General features: G+C 32.0%; 1 protein-coding gene and 1 pseudogene across 1 annotated transcript; both read left to right on the top strand.

The window, feature by feature from the left end:
* The first annotated feature begins 568 nt into the window (after positions 1-568).
* LOC139858514 (putative glucuronosyltransferase PGSIP8) lies at positions 569-6,921 on the top strand. Its single transcript, XM_071847355.1, has 5 exons — positions 569-738; positions 4,858-5,113; positions 5,397-5,598; positions 5,679-5,826; positions 6,381-6,921. Exons 1-5 carry the CDS (start codon positions 593-595, stop codon positions 6,919-6,921), a joined length of 1,293 nt encoding a protein of 430 aa, XP_071703456.1. The 5' UTR covers positions 569-592.
* A 31-nt stretch (positions 6,922-6,952) lies between these two features.
* LOC139860568 (putative glucuronosyltransferase PGSIP8) overlaps positions 6,953-19,226 on the top strand; it is a 45,555-nt pseudogene continuing 33,281 nt past the window's right edge.

A 19,226-nucleotide genomic window follows, 5' to 3' on the forward strand; every position in this document is an offset into this window, starting at 1 on the left:
TTTTTTTTTCTGTAAAGATTGACTGTTTTTATTTTGCAGATTTTTTTTTTCGGATTGTATTTTTTTTCTTCATAGATTGAAGCTCAATCTCCACATATATTGAAGTTCAATCTATGAGTTCTATGGGTTCTCTACATACTCTAGTTTTCTAGGAATCCTTTCACTATATATATATATATATATATAAAATTAATAGTGGATGATGAAGAGTGTTAGCATAACGTCATCAAAGTTATCACATGTTATCTACAATTAGTATTTATAGAATGTATATATACGAACATCATTTCAATTTACATTTACATTTACATTTACAATAATACCTTTTTAAAAAGCAAAATACTTTATATATAGGTTTCCAACTATCCATTTCCTCCTCCGAACATTATACTTCTTCAACATTATACTATACATTGTCAATCCATCATCCATCAAAGAATTAATTAATTAATTAATGGCATGGAGGAAATCAACTGTAATTTTTGCAGTGTTGTTATTATTGGTCGTTATTGGTGGTGTTGAGATGAATGCTAACCCGACACCAGAGGTCAAGGTAACTAGTCGTAGTAGTAATCGGAATGCGTATGCGACGATGATGTATATGGGGACACCAAGAGATTACGAGTTCTATATTGCAATTCGGGTCATGCTTAGATCTCTATCTATCAAACTTCGGGTCCAAGCAGATCTAGTAGTCATTGCATCTGTCGACGTTCCTCCCTATTGGATTAAAACTCTGTAAGTACTCTTTATACGCTAATTATGTCATCCATATCAACTAATTAAATTAACTTACAAAAATTTGTAGTCATTTTGTTATACCAAGTCAACCAAATCAAAGAGATGGCCGGCAGTAACGTAAATCCATTTTCGTGAAATGCACGATTACCACCCACGCTCACTTGTTAGTTTTGATATTGCCTCTCATTAATATATACATTTTTAATTTTCAATAGTAACAGCTGTTATATATTTATATATATCTCCAGTGGAAGGTTATTATGAAAATTTATATAAACATATTTGTTCGATCTATACTGTGTCATAATACGACATATTCCATGTTCTTATAGTATACGGAGTAATATATATGTATATGTATATGTATATATATGTATATACATTTTTATGTATTTTATATCACAACGTCATAAGTGATTTAGGTGACCAACAATGATATCACTGTCTCCTCAATATTTGTGTTTCAAAAGATTGAAAAGACAAATAAAAATATCCAAGACTGAGGAGATACTAAACTATTTGTTAAAAAAAAAAATAACAATATAATTATTTGTTAACTTAGTTAGTGGTGGTGATTACATGAATAATACAAATGTTTAAAGTCTGCTAACGACATTCTTAATAAAATTCTATCAATAATTATTATTATTAATTCACTTTTGTATTTGTTGGTGTCAGTTATATTTTTGTATTTAATAAATAAAATAAATATTTTAAATATCAAAGACTATTAATTCATTAGTGTTGTAAACTATCAGTTAATTGAAAAGACTATTAAAGATATCAAAGACTTAGAGTGCTCCTAATGGAGGAACTTCTCCATCCTTAGTCCAGGGTGTCACATTAGCGCCACATCAGCACTTTCTTTCCAGGACTAAACCCAGAACTAAACATTCCTAACCATGACACTCCTTCCACACAATAATTGAGACCCACGTTTAATTATTTTAACTAAATTAAGAATGCTTTTATTATTAAAAGAATTATTAATTATCAAATTACATTTAATTAAAAACTTAAAAATTAATTTAATTAGATTCAATAAAATAAAAATCTACTTAAACAAATATAAAATAAAATTAAAATAAAAATAAAAAGTAAAATTAAATTAAAAGTTAAAATTAAAACCCATGTACTGCAAAACAATTTTAGCCACATAATTGTGAGACCAACAATTAAAATATCACTTTTTATTACTCTATCTTCATCTTCAACCCCCAACATCCTCCATACATCTACATCTTCAACCTAATAAAAGAAAAGTAAATACATAAAAGCCTTCAGATTTGCTTCAAATAAATATATAAATTCGAAAAAAAACAAATAACTCGTCCTCACGTCCTGAAATATGACAAGAATGCACGAAGAGGGAGACGGGGTGCTGGGCGGCTTCCTGGGCTGAGTCGTGGGCGCGGTGCTGCCAACGGCGCCCAGGTGGGCGGCGGCCTGGGCGGGTGTGTGGACGGCAACGTTGGGAGCAACCTTAGGGGATACTAAACTACTGTAGTATTTTGCTAACAATAACCCACAGACTAGGATTAATTACTTGTTAATTTAGTGATGGTGGTTACATGAATATACAACTTTTTAAAACAATCTCTTAACATAATTCTAATAATAATAAAAATTAATTCATTTTTGTATTTGTTGGTGTCAATTATATTCTTATATTTAAAATAAATATTTAAAAACGAACATTATGAATACTGTTTACGATGATAGTGTCATTGTGATGATTGGATAACAAGGTGTCAAGAACGTTATAATATTTTGTTTGAATAAATAATATCAGCAACTAATGTAACCTAAAAATTGGATTATTTTGTTAAAATATAAATTGTACTATACTAACTACTTTTATTCTATAAATGCATTTGTCAAATTTTGTGGACGTGGCTGCCAGTCATAACAGTTTTGAATTGCCAAAATACTCCGTATTGTCTGGTACTGAAATTTTACTTGATTTTATTGTTAATAAAATGTACTCCGTAAATTGCATTATAATATACTTTTTTATAAATTCATTTGTCAAATTTTCTAGACGTGGCTGCCACATCTTGATGTAAGACTACTCCTAACGCCACGTTACGTTAGTCACCTTATGTGGCTGTATTTGACGGTAATTGACGCCGTTAACCCGCGTCAGATTTTAACACCTAATGACGTTAGTTGGATTTTTGACTCCTGCAACTTTGAGCGTGAAATCAGACATGCTCCAATCACATATTTGGCCATTTTATATTTATTATTTAATTTATGTTTTTTTCACTCAATTTCTAATCAGATTTTACCACCTCATCTTTTAAATATTTGACACAAAAATTTGACATTTTGATTAACGGGGTCAAGTAAAATCATAGTTAAAAATTCACTTTTTACCAAAAAGTGCACAATCTGACTCTAAAATCACAGTTAGGGTTGGAAACAGTCTAATCAATATAGTTCTGAATTCCAATTATCTAGTCTTTAAAATATCATTTTATTTTGTTTTTAACTACTCAACTTGATCCGCGCTTCGCTTCGATATACAACCACTGCACAAAAAAGACATAAATCTTGATAAAATAGAAGATCATTGACACTTGCTTGATTATATAACATAATTTTTGTTAAATAATTTAACTTATAGTTTAACACTTTAACAAATGGACAAATCCTGATACGATTGGTTGATGACACTTGATTATAGCATTTTTTTGTTAGATAATTTAATTTAGTTTAACAATTTGACAAAAAGGGAAAAACTAAAAGTTAGGATAAAAAGAAAGGTAGAAAATAGAAATTTCTTAAAATATAATATAAAAAAAACCATAAAAGATGAAAAAGTGCATCATTCATAAAAAAAAAAAAAGGAAACTAAATAAATAAATATAAATATACTCATGACAACAAAATGCAAAACACAAAAAATAATAATAAAAATAAAAATGTGAAAACATCATTTAGATCAAATTTTAGGAGTTTTAGTCCGTGAGTTGTAATCACTTGCATTCATTAATTTGCTTGAAATTTAAGGAATCAATGAGAGCGCGACATATGGCCCGAAAATCACATGTGATTGAAAAAAAATTAAAAAAAATATATATTTCGATTTTTTTTTTTTAAATTTCTTTTTAATTTTTTTTACAATCAAATGTGATTCTGCATGTCAATCACATGTGATTATGCATGTCAAATCCAATTACATGTGATTGTACAATTCAATCATATGTAATTGTGCAGGTAAATCATATGTGACTGTAAAAAAAAATTCGAAAAAAAAATAAAAAAAAAATTTATTTTCAAATTTTTTTTTTCAATCACATGTGATTTTAACGCTACATGTCGCGTTCTCATTGGTCCCTTAGATCTCAACTTAATTTATGAATTCAAATGAATATTCCTCTTTAGTCTGTAGGCAAAAATAAAAGATACAATTTAACGGTTCGGGTCATTTAGCAATTTGATTTGAACAGTGACAAGTTGCCATTTGAACCAATCAAAGCTAGTATCCATTTAGGTTAATTAGAGATATAGATAATGTGAAAACATCATTTAGATCAAATTTTAGGAGTTTTAGTCCGTAGGCAAAGTTAAAAGATACAATTCAACTAATCGGGTCATTTAACAATTTGGTTTGAACAGTGACAAGCTTAGTATCCATTTAGGTTAATTAGAGATATAGATAATGTGAAAACATCATTTAGATCAAATTTTAGGAGTTTTAGTCCGTAGGCAAAGTTAAAAGATACAATTCAACTAATCGGGTCATTTAACAATTTGGTTTGAACAGTGACAAGCTACCATTTGAACCAATCAAAGCTAGTATCCATTTACGTTAATTAGAGATATATATAATATATAATGAATACTAACAATACTGTGGATTTTAGTATATTTATAAATAAATACAAATATGTTCAAACTCTGTTAAGTTTAAGTGAAAAACAACTTTTACTTTTTAATAAGTTAGAGCTCGAGAAATCTTGTGACATTTACACTTAACCACGATACACATTCATATAAAGTGAGACTTGAAATAACACATTGGTTGATATGTTATCATTATCATCATACTAATGTAATAAACTTTAATGGTACTAATTAAGGATATATCGTTGTTGATTCTAATAACAGGGAAGTGGAAGATGGGGCAAAGGTGGTGAGAGTTGAGAACCTAAAAAACCCTTACATAAGCGAAAAGAATCATGATAGATTCAGATTAACCCTAAACAAGCTCTATGCATGGAGCTTAGTCGAATACGATAGGGTTATTATGCTTGATGCCGATAATTTGTTCCTTCAAAATACAGATGAACTATTTCAATGCGGCCAATTCTGTGCAGTCTTCATCAACCCTTGCATCTTTCATACTGGCCTATTCGTGTTGCAGGTGTTTAATATATACCTTATACACATATGCAATAATTAATTGTTGTTACTTATAATGAATTTCTTATGTTCATAATATTTTCCAGTTAATATATCTTTAAACCCTCATAAGATTGGTTGGGTTTTGATATGTGAGATCGATATCCTCACATGAGGTTCAAATTAGCCCTACTAAACAACCGTTACATGGTAAGTGAAGAGAACCACGTATAGTACCTGAAAAGAGAAAACCTTATATGTTTATTGTTAATTTGACGTTAACAGCTAATTAATTGTGATTGCAGCCATCTACCAAGGTATTTAAGAATATGCTACATGACATAGATATTGGTAGAGATAATTCTGATGGAGCTGATCAAGGTTTTATTGGAGGCTTCTTCCCCGATCTTCTAAATCAACCATTATTCCATCCACCACCTAATGGCACCACACTTGATGGTACTTACAGACTCCCTTTGGGCTATCAAATGGACGCTTCCTATTATTGTAAGTGATGCATATTACATTTACAATTTATTCTTTCTTAATTAAAATTGTTAAATCGATCGACTGATATGTACGTGCAGATCTTAGATTAAGGTGGAGTGTACCATGCGGACCAAACAGTGTCATAACATTTCCTGGTGCATCATGGTTAAAGCCATGGTACTGGTGGTCATGGCCTGTTCTACCTCTTGGCCTCCAATGGCATGAACAACGTAGAGAGATTCTCGGGTACTCATAGCATAGCCAATATATATATTATTTACACGTACCATTTGATAAATGATTCTTGAAAAATAATGTCTCGCCGCATGCTAGCCATATAAATCTATCTTTGTGATATACGTGTTTACTGATTTGATTTTCGATTTTCTTTATTTATTCGGTGCGTTTGTTTGGTTTTAAAATTATTGAGAGCGAACCCGAAAGCCAATCTATACATTCAAATTTGAATCGGTTCGATTTTAGTTAAATCTGAAAAGAAAAAGAAAACATAATTTAATCAAAACAATCATAAAAGATTTAATTTAATTTGACTTTACGTTTTAAATACTATTTACGTAGTATAGTTTAATACGGAGTAGTTAAGTATATTATTAGTTGAATTTTGTTTTGTATTTCGGTTTGATTCTATGTTTAACCGATTTTAAAAAGGTAAACCGAAAATCAAATTTTGTAAACCGGACAAATTCGATCAATTTCCTGAATTGAGCAATACTAATGTAAACATGAGTGCGGTAACTCCTATTCACTACGTTCTGTCTAAAAATTTCTATATTTGACAGGTACCAATTAGAGATGCCTTTTGTAATAATCCAAGCCGTTATCTACCTCGGAATTATAGGAATGACTCGTTTGACTCACCCAAGTTTGACCAAATTATGCCATCGCAGTGCAGACAGAAATATGACCATCCTTCAAACAAGCCTTAAAGCTATAGCCATATTATCCATTCTCATATCGTACATACTCCCCTTCATATTAGTTCCTCATACGATCCACCCGATTTTAGGTTGGACCTTATACTTACTAGGGTCCTTCGCGCTCTCATGTATAGCGACTAATGTCTTTCTTCTTCCTATGCTACATGTCTTGATACCTTGGTTTGGTATTATAGGAGTCCTATTTGTAATGGCTTATCCATGGTATAATGATGGCGTTGTCAGAGCGTTGTCTGTTTTCGCATACGCCTTTTGTGCTGCACCAGTTTTGTGGGTTTCATTAATGAAAATCGGATCAGTGTTGCATACTTCATTTGAAAGAGAAGCTTTGTTTCCAAGTAAACTCACTGACTCGATACAACCTGGTTTCAATAAGTTATACTGACTTAGCAATGTAAATTAAGAGTACGTAGAGAATGAACAAATTTATGATCATATTTTGTCAATGCTTTTTCAGGAGTCTTGTTTTAGCATTTGTGACATTGTTTATAGATATAGTAAAATACGAACATTTTAATGAAAACGAGAGGGTGAATAGACAGGTTGAGTTGAATGGTTTGTTGATTTAATGACTAGTAAGCACGTTTTCTTTACATCTTTATGAGCGAAAACGTAAAGTACAATTATCCTTTCTTATTACTAGTATCTTTTACTTTAATCTTTTATTTATTAACTAGTGAAATGACTCGTGGAACCTCGAGTTTATTTAAACGAAATAGTTTAATAATATGTTTTAGATATTAAGTGAACGTAAAGTCATTTAGTTTACTGACTGATGGAAGAGATTCTGACTAAAAAATTTGTTGTTGTTTTTTACAAACATATTGATATAGTGTACTTAACTTGGTCAGAATAAATGAACTATATTTATTCTCCTACGATCTTCTTCTAATTTTCATCACAATTAATATTTTACTTGTCATAAAAACCTACATTACAACATTTTATTCAGACATGTATTTCGCATCCATATGTAACGTAATTAATCCCGTAAAGAGGACCCTTATTTGAATAATAATATAATAATAAAAAATTTTGATCTAAAATTGAGTATTTATATTTGTAATAATAATTATTAGTAATAACAGATGTCTCTTTAATTTTTTTTTGTAAATGTAAAATATCATTATTATATGAAAGTTGACAATATGCTTCAAAGTTTGTACATGTGTTCATAGGATGTTTTTTAAAAGATTGTATAATTTGTTTTAAAATTTGTACATATGATTATGGGGATGTTTTGTCATAAAGTTTGTACATAATGTTTCGAATATTGTACATATGTTAATGAAAGCGTTCTACCATAAAGTTGTATATAATGCTTCAAATATTGTACATATGGTCACGAGGGTATTTTATAATAAGATTATACATAACGCCTAACCCTTTTTGTTCTTGCTCTATACATAGCAACACAAAAAAAACAAAAAAAAAACCCTTTTAATTTGTTGACATCTTGTGTGTTCAACAAGAAAAAATAAACTAAATCAGCCCATTTCATTAAACACAAAAATTGGTTACATTTAATTGTGGTAGGATATCAATTACCAAAGGCAACTTGAAAAACATTTTTATTTGTAACATAAAAATAAGCCATTCAAATATTTTATTGTATAATGGCTCATTGAACATTTATAATTTTATTAAATCATATTTAATTAAATTATACTTTTCGAACTATATATTATAATTATATATCGACAATATATAATAATTGGTGTCTAAGTGCTAAAGTGTATGACCTCATAAACCGGTATATAAGCGGTAGTATAGATATTTTTGTTATCACGTGCACATTAAGTCAACAAAATCCAGCTTGTGTGTACCATAAGTAACACCTAGAAATAATACACACCTATATTGGCGTATATCAACACATCAATGCGCCCAAGAATATACAAGTATTTGTTTCAGCTAAACGAACTATCATTATTATTTACTGTCCCTTTAGTGCTGATACCATGTTGACATGAGACATAGATCTAGTCATTCTCATTTGTCAATAAATTCTGTTTCATGATATAGAAAATAAAATATCCAGTTCATATTGATTATAAACGTTCCATATTAATTGATTTCGTTGCGAGGTTTTGACCTCTATATGAGACGTTTTTCAAAGACTGCATTCATTTTTAAAACAACCATAACCTTTATTTTATCAATAAAGGTTTCAAAAGCATTACGTAGATTATCAAATAATGATAATCTAAAATATACTGTTTACACACGACCATTACATAATGGTTTACAATAGAAATATATTACATCGACATATATTTCTTGAATGCAGTTTTTACATAATATCATACAAACATGGACTCCAAATCTTGTCCTTATTTTAGTATGCAACAGCGGAAGCTCTTAGTATTCATCTGAGAATAAACATGCTTTAAACGTCAACAAAAATGTTGGTGAGTTAAAGGTTTAACCTATATATATCAAATCGTAACAATAGACCACAAGATTTCATATTTCAATATACATCCCATACATAGAGATAAAAATCATTCATATGGTGAACACCTGGTAACCGACATTAACAAGATGCATATATAAGAATATCCCCATCATTCCGGGACACCCTTCGGATATGATATAAATTTCGAAGTACTAAAGCATCCGGTACTTTGGATGGAGTTTGTTATGCCCAATAGATCTATCTTTAAGATTCGCGTCAATTAGGGTGTCTGTTCCCTAATTCTTAGATTATCAGGCTTTAATAAAAAGGGGCATATTCGATTTCGATAATTCAACCATAGAATGTAGTTTCAAGTACTTGTGTCTATTTTGTAAATCATTTATAAAACCTGCATGTATTCTCATCCCAAAAATATTAGATTTTATAAGTGGGACTATAACTCACTTTCACAGATTTTTACTTCGTCGGGAAGTAAGACTTGGCCACTAATCGATTCACGAACCTATAACAAATATGTACATATATATCAAAGTATGTTCAAAATATATTTACAACACTTTTAATACCTTTTGATGTTTTAAGTTTATTAAGTCAGCTGTCCTCGTTAGTAACCTACAACTAGTTGTCCAACGTTAGATGTACAGAAAAAAAATTGATATATATTATCTTGAATCAATCCATGACCCAGTGTATACACGTCTCAGGCTAGATCACAACTCAAAATATATATATTTTTGGAATCAACCTCAACCCTGTATAGCTAACTCCCACATTACTGCATATAGAATGTCTATGGTTGTTCCAAATAATATATACACATGGGTCGATATGATATGTCAAAACATTTGCATACGTGTCTATGGTATCCCAAGATTACATAATATATTAGAATACATGTATAATACAATATAAGTTAGCTAGGATATGATTAATATAGATTTGTTACCAATTTTCACGTTGCTACAAAAAGAAAAATTATCCAATCTTGTTTTACCCATAACTTCTTCATTTTAAATCCGTTTTGAGTGAATCAAAATGCTATGGTTTCATATTGAACTCTATTTTATGAATCTAAACAGAAAAAGTATAGGTTTATAGTCGAAAATATAAGTTACAAGTCGTTTTTGTAAAGGTAGTCATTTCAGTCGAAAGAACGACATCTAGATGACCGTTTTAGAAAACATACTTCCACTTTGAGTTTAACCATGATTTTTGGATATAGTTTCATGTTCATAAGAAAAATAATTTTTCCAGAAGAACAACTTTTAAATCAAAGTTTATCATAGTTTTTAATTAACTAACCCAAAACAGCTCGCGGTGTTACTACGACGGCGTATGTCCGGTTTTACAGTGTTCTTCGTGTTTCCAGGTTTTAAATCATTAAGTTAGCATATCATATAGATATGGAACATGTGTTTAGTTGATTTTAAAAGTCAAGTTAGAAGGATTAACTTTTGTTTGCGAACAAGTTTAGAATTAACTAAACTATGTTCTAGTGATTACAAGTTTAAACCTTCGAATAAGATAGCTTTATATGTATGAATCGAATGATGTTATAAACATTATTACTACCTCAAGTTTTCTGGATAAAGCTACTGGAAATGAGAAAAATGGATCTAGCTTCAAAGGATCCTTGGATGGCTTGAAAGTTCTTGAAGCAGAATCATGACACGAAAACAAGTTCAAGTAAGATTTCCACTCGAAATAAGATTGTTATAGTTATATAAATTAAATCAAAGTTTGAATATGGGTATTACCTTGTATTAGAAAGATATCTTACTGTAAATAAGAAAGATTTCTTGAGGTTGGATGATCACTCTACAAGATTGGAAGTAAGCTAGCAAACTTGGAAGTATTCTTGATTTTATGAAACTAGAACTTGTAGAATTTATGAAGAACACTTAGAAATTGAAGATAGAACTTGAGAGAGATCAATTAGATGAAGAAAATTGAAGAATGAAAGTGTTTGTAGGTATTTTTGGTCGTTGGTGTATGGATTAGATATAAAGGATATGTAATTTTGTTTTCATGTAAATAAGTCATGAATGATTACTCATATTTTTGTAATTTTATGAGATATTTCATGCTAGTTTCCAAATGATAGTTCCCACATGTGTTAGGTGACTCACATGGGCTGCTAAGAGCTAATCATTGGAGTGTATATACCAATAGTACATACATCTAAAAGCTGTGTATTGTACGAGTACGAATACGGGTGCATACGAGTAGAATTGTTGATGAAACTGAACGAGGATGTAATTGTAAGCATTTTTGTTAAGTAGAAGTATTTTGATAAGTGTCTTGAAGTCTTTCAAAAGTGTATGAATACATATTAAAACACTACATGCATATACATTTTAACTGAGTCGTTAAGTTATCGTTAGTCGTTACATGTAAGTGTTGTTTTGAAACCTTTAGGTTAACGATCTTGTTAAATGTTGTTAACCCAATGTTTATAATATCAAATGAGATTTTAAATTATTATATTATCATGATATTATGATGTATGAATATCTCTTAATATGATATATATATACGTTAAATGTCGTTACAACGATAATCGTTACATATATGTCTCGTTTCAAAATCATTAAGTTAATAGTCTTGCTTTTACATATGTAGTTCATTGTTAATATACTTAATGATATGTTTACTTATCATAATATCATGTTAACTATATATATATATATATATCCATATATATGTCATCATATAGTTTTTTACAAGTTTTAACGTTCGTGAATCACCGGTCAACTTGGGTGGTCAATTGTCTATATGAAACCTATTTCAATTAATCAATTCTTAACAAGTTTGATTGCTTAACATGTTGGAAACACTCAATCATGTAAATAATAATTTCATTTAATATATATATATAAACATGGAAAGTTCGGGTCACTATAGTACCTACCCGTTAAATAAATTTCGTCCCGAAATTTTAAGCAGTTGGAGGTGTTGACGTATCTTCTGGAAATAAATGCGGGTATTTCTTCTTCATCTGATCTTCTCATTCCCAGTTGAACTCAGGTCCTCTACGAGCATTCCATCGAACTTTAACAATTGGTATCTTATTTTGCTTAAGTCTTTTAACCTCACGATCCATTATTTCAACGGGTTCTTCGATGAATTGAAGTTTTTCGTTGATTTGGATTTCATCTAACGGAATAGTGAGATCTTCTTTAGCAAAACATTTCTTCAAATTCGAGACGTGGAAAGTGTTATGTACAGCCGCGAGTTGTTGAGGTAACTCAAGTCGGTAAGCTACTGGTCCGACACGATCAATAATCTTGAATGGTCCAATATACCTTGGATTTAATTTCCCTCGTTTACCAAATCGAACAACGCCTTTCCAAGGTGCAACTTTAAGCATGACTATCTCTCCAATTTCAAATTCTATATCTTTTCTTTTAATGTCAGCGTAGCTCTTTTTTCGACTTTGGGCGGTTTTCAACCGTTGTTGAATTTGGATGATCTTCTCGGTAGTTTCTTGTATAATCTCCGGACCCGTAATCTGTCTATCCCCCACTTCACTCCAACAAATCGGAGACCTGCACTTTCTACCATAAAGTGCTTCAAACGGAGCCATCTCAATGCATGAATGGTAGCTATTGTTGTAGGAAAATTCTGCTAACGGTAGATGTCGATCCCAACTATTTCCGAAATCAATAACACATGCTCGTAGCATGTCTTCAAGCGTTTGTATCGTACTTTCGCTCTGCCATCAGTTTGTGGATGATAGGCAGTACTCATGTCTAGACGAGTTCCTAATGCTTGCTGTAATGTCTGCCAGAATCTTGAAATAAATCTGCCATCCCTATAAGAGATAATAGAGATTGGTATTCCATGTCTGGAGACGACTTCCTTCAAATACAGTCGTGCTAACTTCTCCATCTTGTCATCTTCTCTTATTGGCAGGAAGTGTGCTGATTTGGTGAGACGATCAACTATTACCCAAATTGTATCAAAACCACTTGCAGTCCTTGGCAATTTAGTGATGAAATCCATGGTAATGTTTGAAATGTCCCGTTCTTATTGATTAAAAACGTTCCATCTTAATTGATTTCGTTGCGAGGTTTTGACCTCTATATGAGACGTTTTTCAAAGACTGCATTCATTTTAAAACAAACCATAACCTTTATTTCATCAATAAAGGTTTAAAAAACTTTACGTAGATTATCAAATAATGATAATCTAAAATATCCTGTTTACACACGACCATTACATAGTGGTTTACAATACAAATATGTTACAACAAAATAAGTTTCTTGAATGCAGTTTTTACACAATATCATACAAGCATGGACTCCAAATCTCGTCCTTATTTAAGTATGTGACAGCGGAAGCTCTTAATAATCACCTGAGAATAATCATGCTTAAAACGTCAACAAAAATGTTGGTGAGTTATAGGTTTAACCTATATATATCAAATCATAATAATAGACCACAAGATTTCATATTTCAATACACATCCCATACATAGAGATAAAAATCATTCATATGGTGAACACCTGGTAACCGACATTAACAAGATGCATATATAAGAATATCCCCATCATTCCGGGACACCCTTCGGATATGATATAAATTTCGAAGTACTAAAGCATCCGGTACTTTGGATGGGGTTTGTTAGGCCCAATAGATCTATCTTTAGGATTCGCGTCAATTAGGGTGTCTGTTCCCTAATTCTTAGATTACCAGACTTAATAAAAAGGGGCATATTCGATTTCCATAATTCAACCATAGAATGTAGTTTCACGTACTTGTGTCTATTTTGTAAATCATTTATAAAACCTGCATGTATTCTCATCCCAAAAATATTAGATTTTAAAAGTGGGACTATAACTCACTTTCACATATTTTTACTTCGTCGGGAAGTAAGACTTGGCCGCTGGTTGATTCACGAACATATAACAATATATACATATATATATCAAAGTATGTTCAAAATATATTTACAACACTTTTAATATATTTTGATGTTTTAAGTTTATTAAGTCAGATGTCCTCGTTAGTAACCTACAACTAGTTGTCCACAGTTAGATGTACAGAAATAAATCGATAAATATTATCTTGAATCAATCCACGACCCAGTGTATACGTATCTCAGTATTGATCACAACTCAAACTATATATATTTTGGAATCAACCTCAACCCTGTATAGCTAACTCCAACATTCACATATAGAGTGTCTATGGTTGTTCCGAAATATATATAGATGTGTCGACATGATAGGTCGAAACATTGTATACGTGTCTATGGTATCTCAAGATTACATAATATACAATACAAGTTGATTAAGTTATGGTTGGAATAGATTTGTTACCAATTTTCACGTAGCTAAAATGAGAAAAATTATCTAATCTTGTTTTACCCATAACTTCTTCATTTTAAATCCGTTTTGAGTGAATCAAATTGCTATGGTTTCATATTGAACTCTATTTTATGAATCTAAAAAGAAAAAGTATAGGTTTATAGTCGGAAAAATAAGTTACAAGTCGTTTTTGTAAAGGTAGTCATTTCAGTCGAAAGAACGACGTCTAGATGACCATTTTAGAAAACATACTTCCACTTTGAGTTTAACCATAATTTTTGGATATAGTTTCATGTTCATAATAAAAATCATTTTCTCAGAATAAAAACTTTTAAATCAAAGTTTATCATAGTTATTAATTAACTAACCCAAAACAGCCCGCGGTGTTACTACGACGGCGTAAATCCGGTTTTACGGTGTTTTTCGTGTTTCCAGGTTTTAAATCATTAAGTTAGAATATCATATAGATATAGAACATGTGTTTAGTTGATTTTAAAAGTCAAGTTAGAAGGATTAACTTTTGTTTGCGAATAAGTTTAGAATTAACTAAACTATGTTCTAGTGATTACAAGTTTAAACCTTCGAATAAGATAGCTTTATATGTATGAATCGAATGATGTTATGAACATCATTACTACCTTAAGTTCCTTGGATAAACCTACTGGAAAAGAGAAATATGGATCTAGCTTCAACGGATCCTTGGATGGCTCGAAGTTCTTGATGCAGAATCATGACACGAAAACAAGTTCAAGTAAGATCATCACTTGAAATAAGATTGTTATAGTTATAGAAATTGAACCAAAGTTTGAATATGATTATTACCTTGTATTAGAATGATAACCTACTGTAAGAAACAAATATTTCTTGAGGTTGGATGATCACCTTACAAGATTGGAAATGAGCTAGCAAACTTGAAAGTATTCTTGATTTTATGTAACTAGAACTTGTAGAATATATGAAGAACACTTAGAACTTGAAGATAGAACTTGGGAGAGATCAATTAGATGAATAAAATTGAAGAATGAAAGTATTTGTAGGTATTTTTGGTCATTGGTGTATGGATTAGATATAAAGGATATGTACTTTTGTTTTCATGTAAATAAGTCATGAATGATTACTCATATTTTTGTAATTTTATGAGATATTTCATACTAGTTGCCAAATGATGTTCCCACATGTGTTAGGTGACTCACATGGGCTACTAAGAGCTGATCATTGGAGTGTATATACCAATAGTACATACATCTAAAAGCTGTGTATTGTACGAGTACGAATACGGGTGCATACGAGTATAATTGTTGATGAAACTGAACGAGGATGTAATTGTAAGAATTTTTGTTAAGTAGAAGTATTTTGATAAGTATATTGAAGTCTTTCAAAAGTGTATAAATACATATTAAAACACTACATGTATATACATTTTAACTGAGTCGTTAAGTCATCGTTAGTCGTTACATGTAAGTGTTGTTTTGAAACCTTTAGGTTAACGATCTTGTTAAATGTTGTTAACCCAATGTTTAGAATACCAAATGAGATTTTAAATTATTATATTATCATGATATTATCATGTATGAATATCTCTTAATATGATATATATACATTAAATGTCTTTACAACGATAATCGTTACATATATGTCTCGTTTAAAAATCATTAAGTTAGTAGTCTTGTTTTTACATATGTAGTTCATTGTTAATATACTTAATGATATGTTTACTTATCATAGTATCATGTTAACTATATATATATCCATATATATGTCATCATATAGTTTTTACAAGTTTTAACGTTCGTGAATCACCGGTCAACTTGGGTGGTCAATTGTCTATATGAAACATATTTCAATTAATCAAGTCTTAACAAGTTTGATTGCTTAACATGTTGGAAACATTTAATCATGTAAATATCAATCTCAATTAATATATATAAACATGGAAAAGTTCGGGTCACTACAGTACCTACCCGTTAAATAAATTTCGTCCCGAAATTTTAAGCTGTTGAAGGTGTTGACGAATCTTCTGGAAATAGATGCGGGTATTTCTTCTTCATCTGATCTTCACGCTCCCAGGTGAACTCGGGTCCTCTACGAGCATTCCATCGAACCTTAACAATTGGTATCTTGTTTTGCTTAAGTCTTTTAACCTCACGATCCATTATTTCGACGGGTTCTTCGATGAATTGAAGTTTTTCGTTGATTTGGATTTCATCTAACGGAATAGTGAGATCTTCTTTAGCAAAACATTTCTTCAAATTCGAGACGTGGAAAGTGTTATGTACAGACGCGAGTTGTTGAGGTAACTCAAGTCGGTAAGCTACTGGTCCGACACGATCAATAATCTTGAATGGTCCAATATACCTTGGATTTAATTTCCCTCGTTTACCAAATCGAACAACGCCTTTCCAAGGTGCAACTTTAAGCATGACCATCTCTCCAATTTCAAATTCTATATCTTTTCTTTTAATGTCAGCGTAGCTCTTTTTTCGACTTTGGGCGGTTTTCAACCGTTGTTGAATTTGGATGATCTTCTCGGTAGTTTCTTGTATAATCTCCGGACCCGTAATCTGTCTATCCCCCACTTCACTCCAACAAATCGGAGACCTGCACTTTCTACCATAAAGTGCTTCAAACGGCGCCATCTCAATGCTTGAATGGTAGCTGTTGTTGTAGGAAAATTCTGCTAACGGTAGATGTCGATCCTAACTGTTTCCGAAATCAATAACACATGCTCGTAGCATGTCTTCAAGCGTTTGTATCGTCCTTTCACTCTGTCCATCAGTTTGTGGATGATAGGCAGTACTCATGTCTAGACGAGTTCCTAATGCTTGCTGTAATGTCTGCCAGAATCTTGAAATAAATCTGCCATCCCTATCAGAGATAATAGAGATTGGTATTCCATGTCTGGAGACGACTTCTTTCAAATACAGTCGTGCTAACTTCTCCATCTTGTCATCTTCTCTTATTGGCAGGAAGTGTGCTGATTTGGTGAGACGATCAACTATTACCCAAATAGTATCAAAACCACTTGCAGTCCTTGGCAATTTAGTGATGAAATCCATGGTAATGTTTTCCCATTTCCATTCCGGGATTTCGGGTTGTTGAAGTAGACCTGATGGTTTCTGATGCTCAGCTTTGACCTTAGAACACGTCAAACATTCTCCTACGTATTTAGCAACATCGGCTTTCATACCCGGCCACCAAAAATGTTTCTTGAGATCCTTGTACATCTTCCCCGTTCCAGGATGTATTGAGTATCTGGTTTTATGAGCTTCTCTAAGTACCATTTCTCTCATATCTCCAAATTTTGGTACCCAAATCCTTTCAGCCCTATACCGGGTTCTGTCTTCCCGAATATTAAGATGCTTCTCCGATCCTTTGGGTATTTCATCTTTTAAATTTCCCTCTTTTAAAACTCCTTGTTGCGCCTCCTTTATTTGAGTAGTAAGGTTATTATGAATAATTATATTCATAGATTTTACTCGAATGGGTTCTCTGTCCTTCCTGCTCAAGGCATCGGCTACCACATTTGCCTTCCCCGGGTGGTAACGAATCTCAAAGTCGTAATCATTCAATAATTCAATCCACCTACGCTGCCTCATATTCAGTTGTTTTTGATTAAATATGTGTTGAAGACTTTTGTGGTCGGTATATATAATACTTTTGACCCCATATAAGTAGTGCCTCCAAGTCTTTAATGCAAAAACAACCGTGCCTAATTCCAAATCATGCGTCGTATAATTTTGTTCGTGAATCTTCAATTATCAAGACGCATAAGCAATCACCTTCGTTCGTTGCATTAATACACAACCGAGACCTTGCTTTGATGCATCACAATAAATCACAAAATCATCATTCCCTTCAGGCAATGACAATATAGGTGCCGTAGTTAGCTTTTTCTTCAATAACTGAAACGCTTTCTCTTGTTCATCATTCCATTCAAATTTCTTCCCTTTATGCGTTAATGCAGTCAAGGGTTTTGCTATTCTGGAAAAGTCTTGGATGAACCTTCTGTAGTAACCAGCTAGTCCTAAAAACTGGCGTATGTGTTTCGGAGTTTTTGGGGTTTCCCACTTTTCAACAGTTTCTATCTTTGCCGGATCCACCTTAATAGCTTCTTTGTTCACTATGTGACCGAGGAATTGAAATTCTTCCAACCAAAATGCACACTTTGAAAACTTCGCGTACAATTCTTCCTTCCTCAATACTTCTAACACCTTTCTCAAATGTTCACCGTGTTCTTGGTCATTCTTTGAGTAAATAAGTATGTCATCAAAGAAAACAATGACAAACTTGTCAAGGTATGGTCCACACACTCGGTTCATAAGGTCCATGAACACAGCTGGTGCAATAGTTAAACCAAACGGCATGACCATAAACTCGTAATGATCGTAACGTGTTCTGAAAGCAGTCTTTGGAATATCATCTTCTTTCACCCGCATTTGATGATACCCGGAATGTAAGTCCATCTTTGAATAAACAGACGAGCCTTGTAGTTGATCAAATAAGTCGTCGATTCTCAGTAGTGGGTAGCGGTTCTTAATGGTAAGTTTGTTCAACTCTCGGTAGTCGATACACAACCTGAATGTACCATCTTTCTTCTTGACAAACAAAATAGGAGCTCCCCACGGTGATGTGCTTGGTCGAATGAAACCACGTTCTAATAGTTCTTGCAGTTGGCTTTGCAGTTCTTTCATCTCACTGGGTGCGAGTCTATAAGAAGCGCGAGCTATTGGTGCAGCTCCCGGTACAAGATCTATTTGAAATTCAACAGATCGATGTGGAGGTAGTCCAGGTAATTCTTTCGGAAATACATCGGGAAATTCTTTTGCGACGGGAACATCATTGATGCTCTTTTCTTCAGTTTGTACTTTCTCGACGTGTGCTAGAACAGCATAGCAACCTTTTCTTATTAGTTTTTGTGCCTTCAAATTACTAATAAGATGTAGCTTCATGTTGCCCTTT

Source organism: Rutidosis leptorrhynchoides, chromosome 7, assembly GCF_046630445.1.
Source record: "Rutidosis leptorrhynchoides isolate AG116_Rl617_1_P2 chromosome 7, CSIRO_AGI_Rlap_v1, whole genome shotgun sequence".
Classification (NCBI taxonomy): domain Eukaryota; kingdom Viridiplantae; phylum Streptophyta; class Magnoliopsida; order Asterales; family Asteraceae; genus Rutidosis; species Rutidosis leptorrhynchoides.

Coding starts and splice junctions, on each gene's coding strand:
- LOC139858514 (XM_071847355.1), top strand. CDS start 593: ATGATGTATATGGGGACACCAAGAGATTACGAGTTCTATATTGCAATT. Junction 739..4,857: donor CCCTATTGGATTAAAACTCT/GTAAGTACTCTT, acceptor TTCTAATAACAG/GGAAGTGGAAGATGGGGCAA. Junction 5,827..6,380: donor CAACGTAGAGAGATTCTCGG/GTACTCATAGCA, acceptor TATATTTGACAG/GTACCAATTAGAGATGCCTT.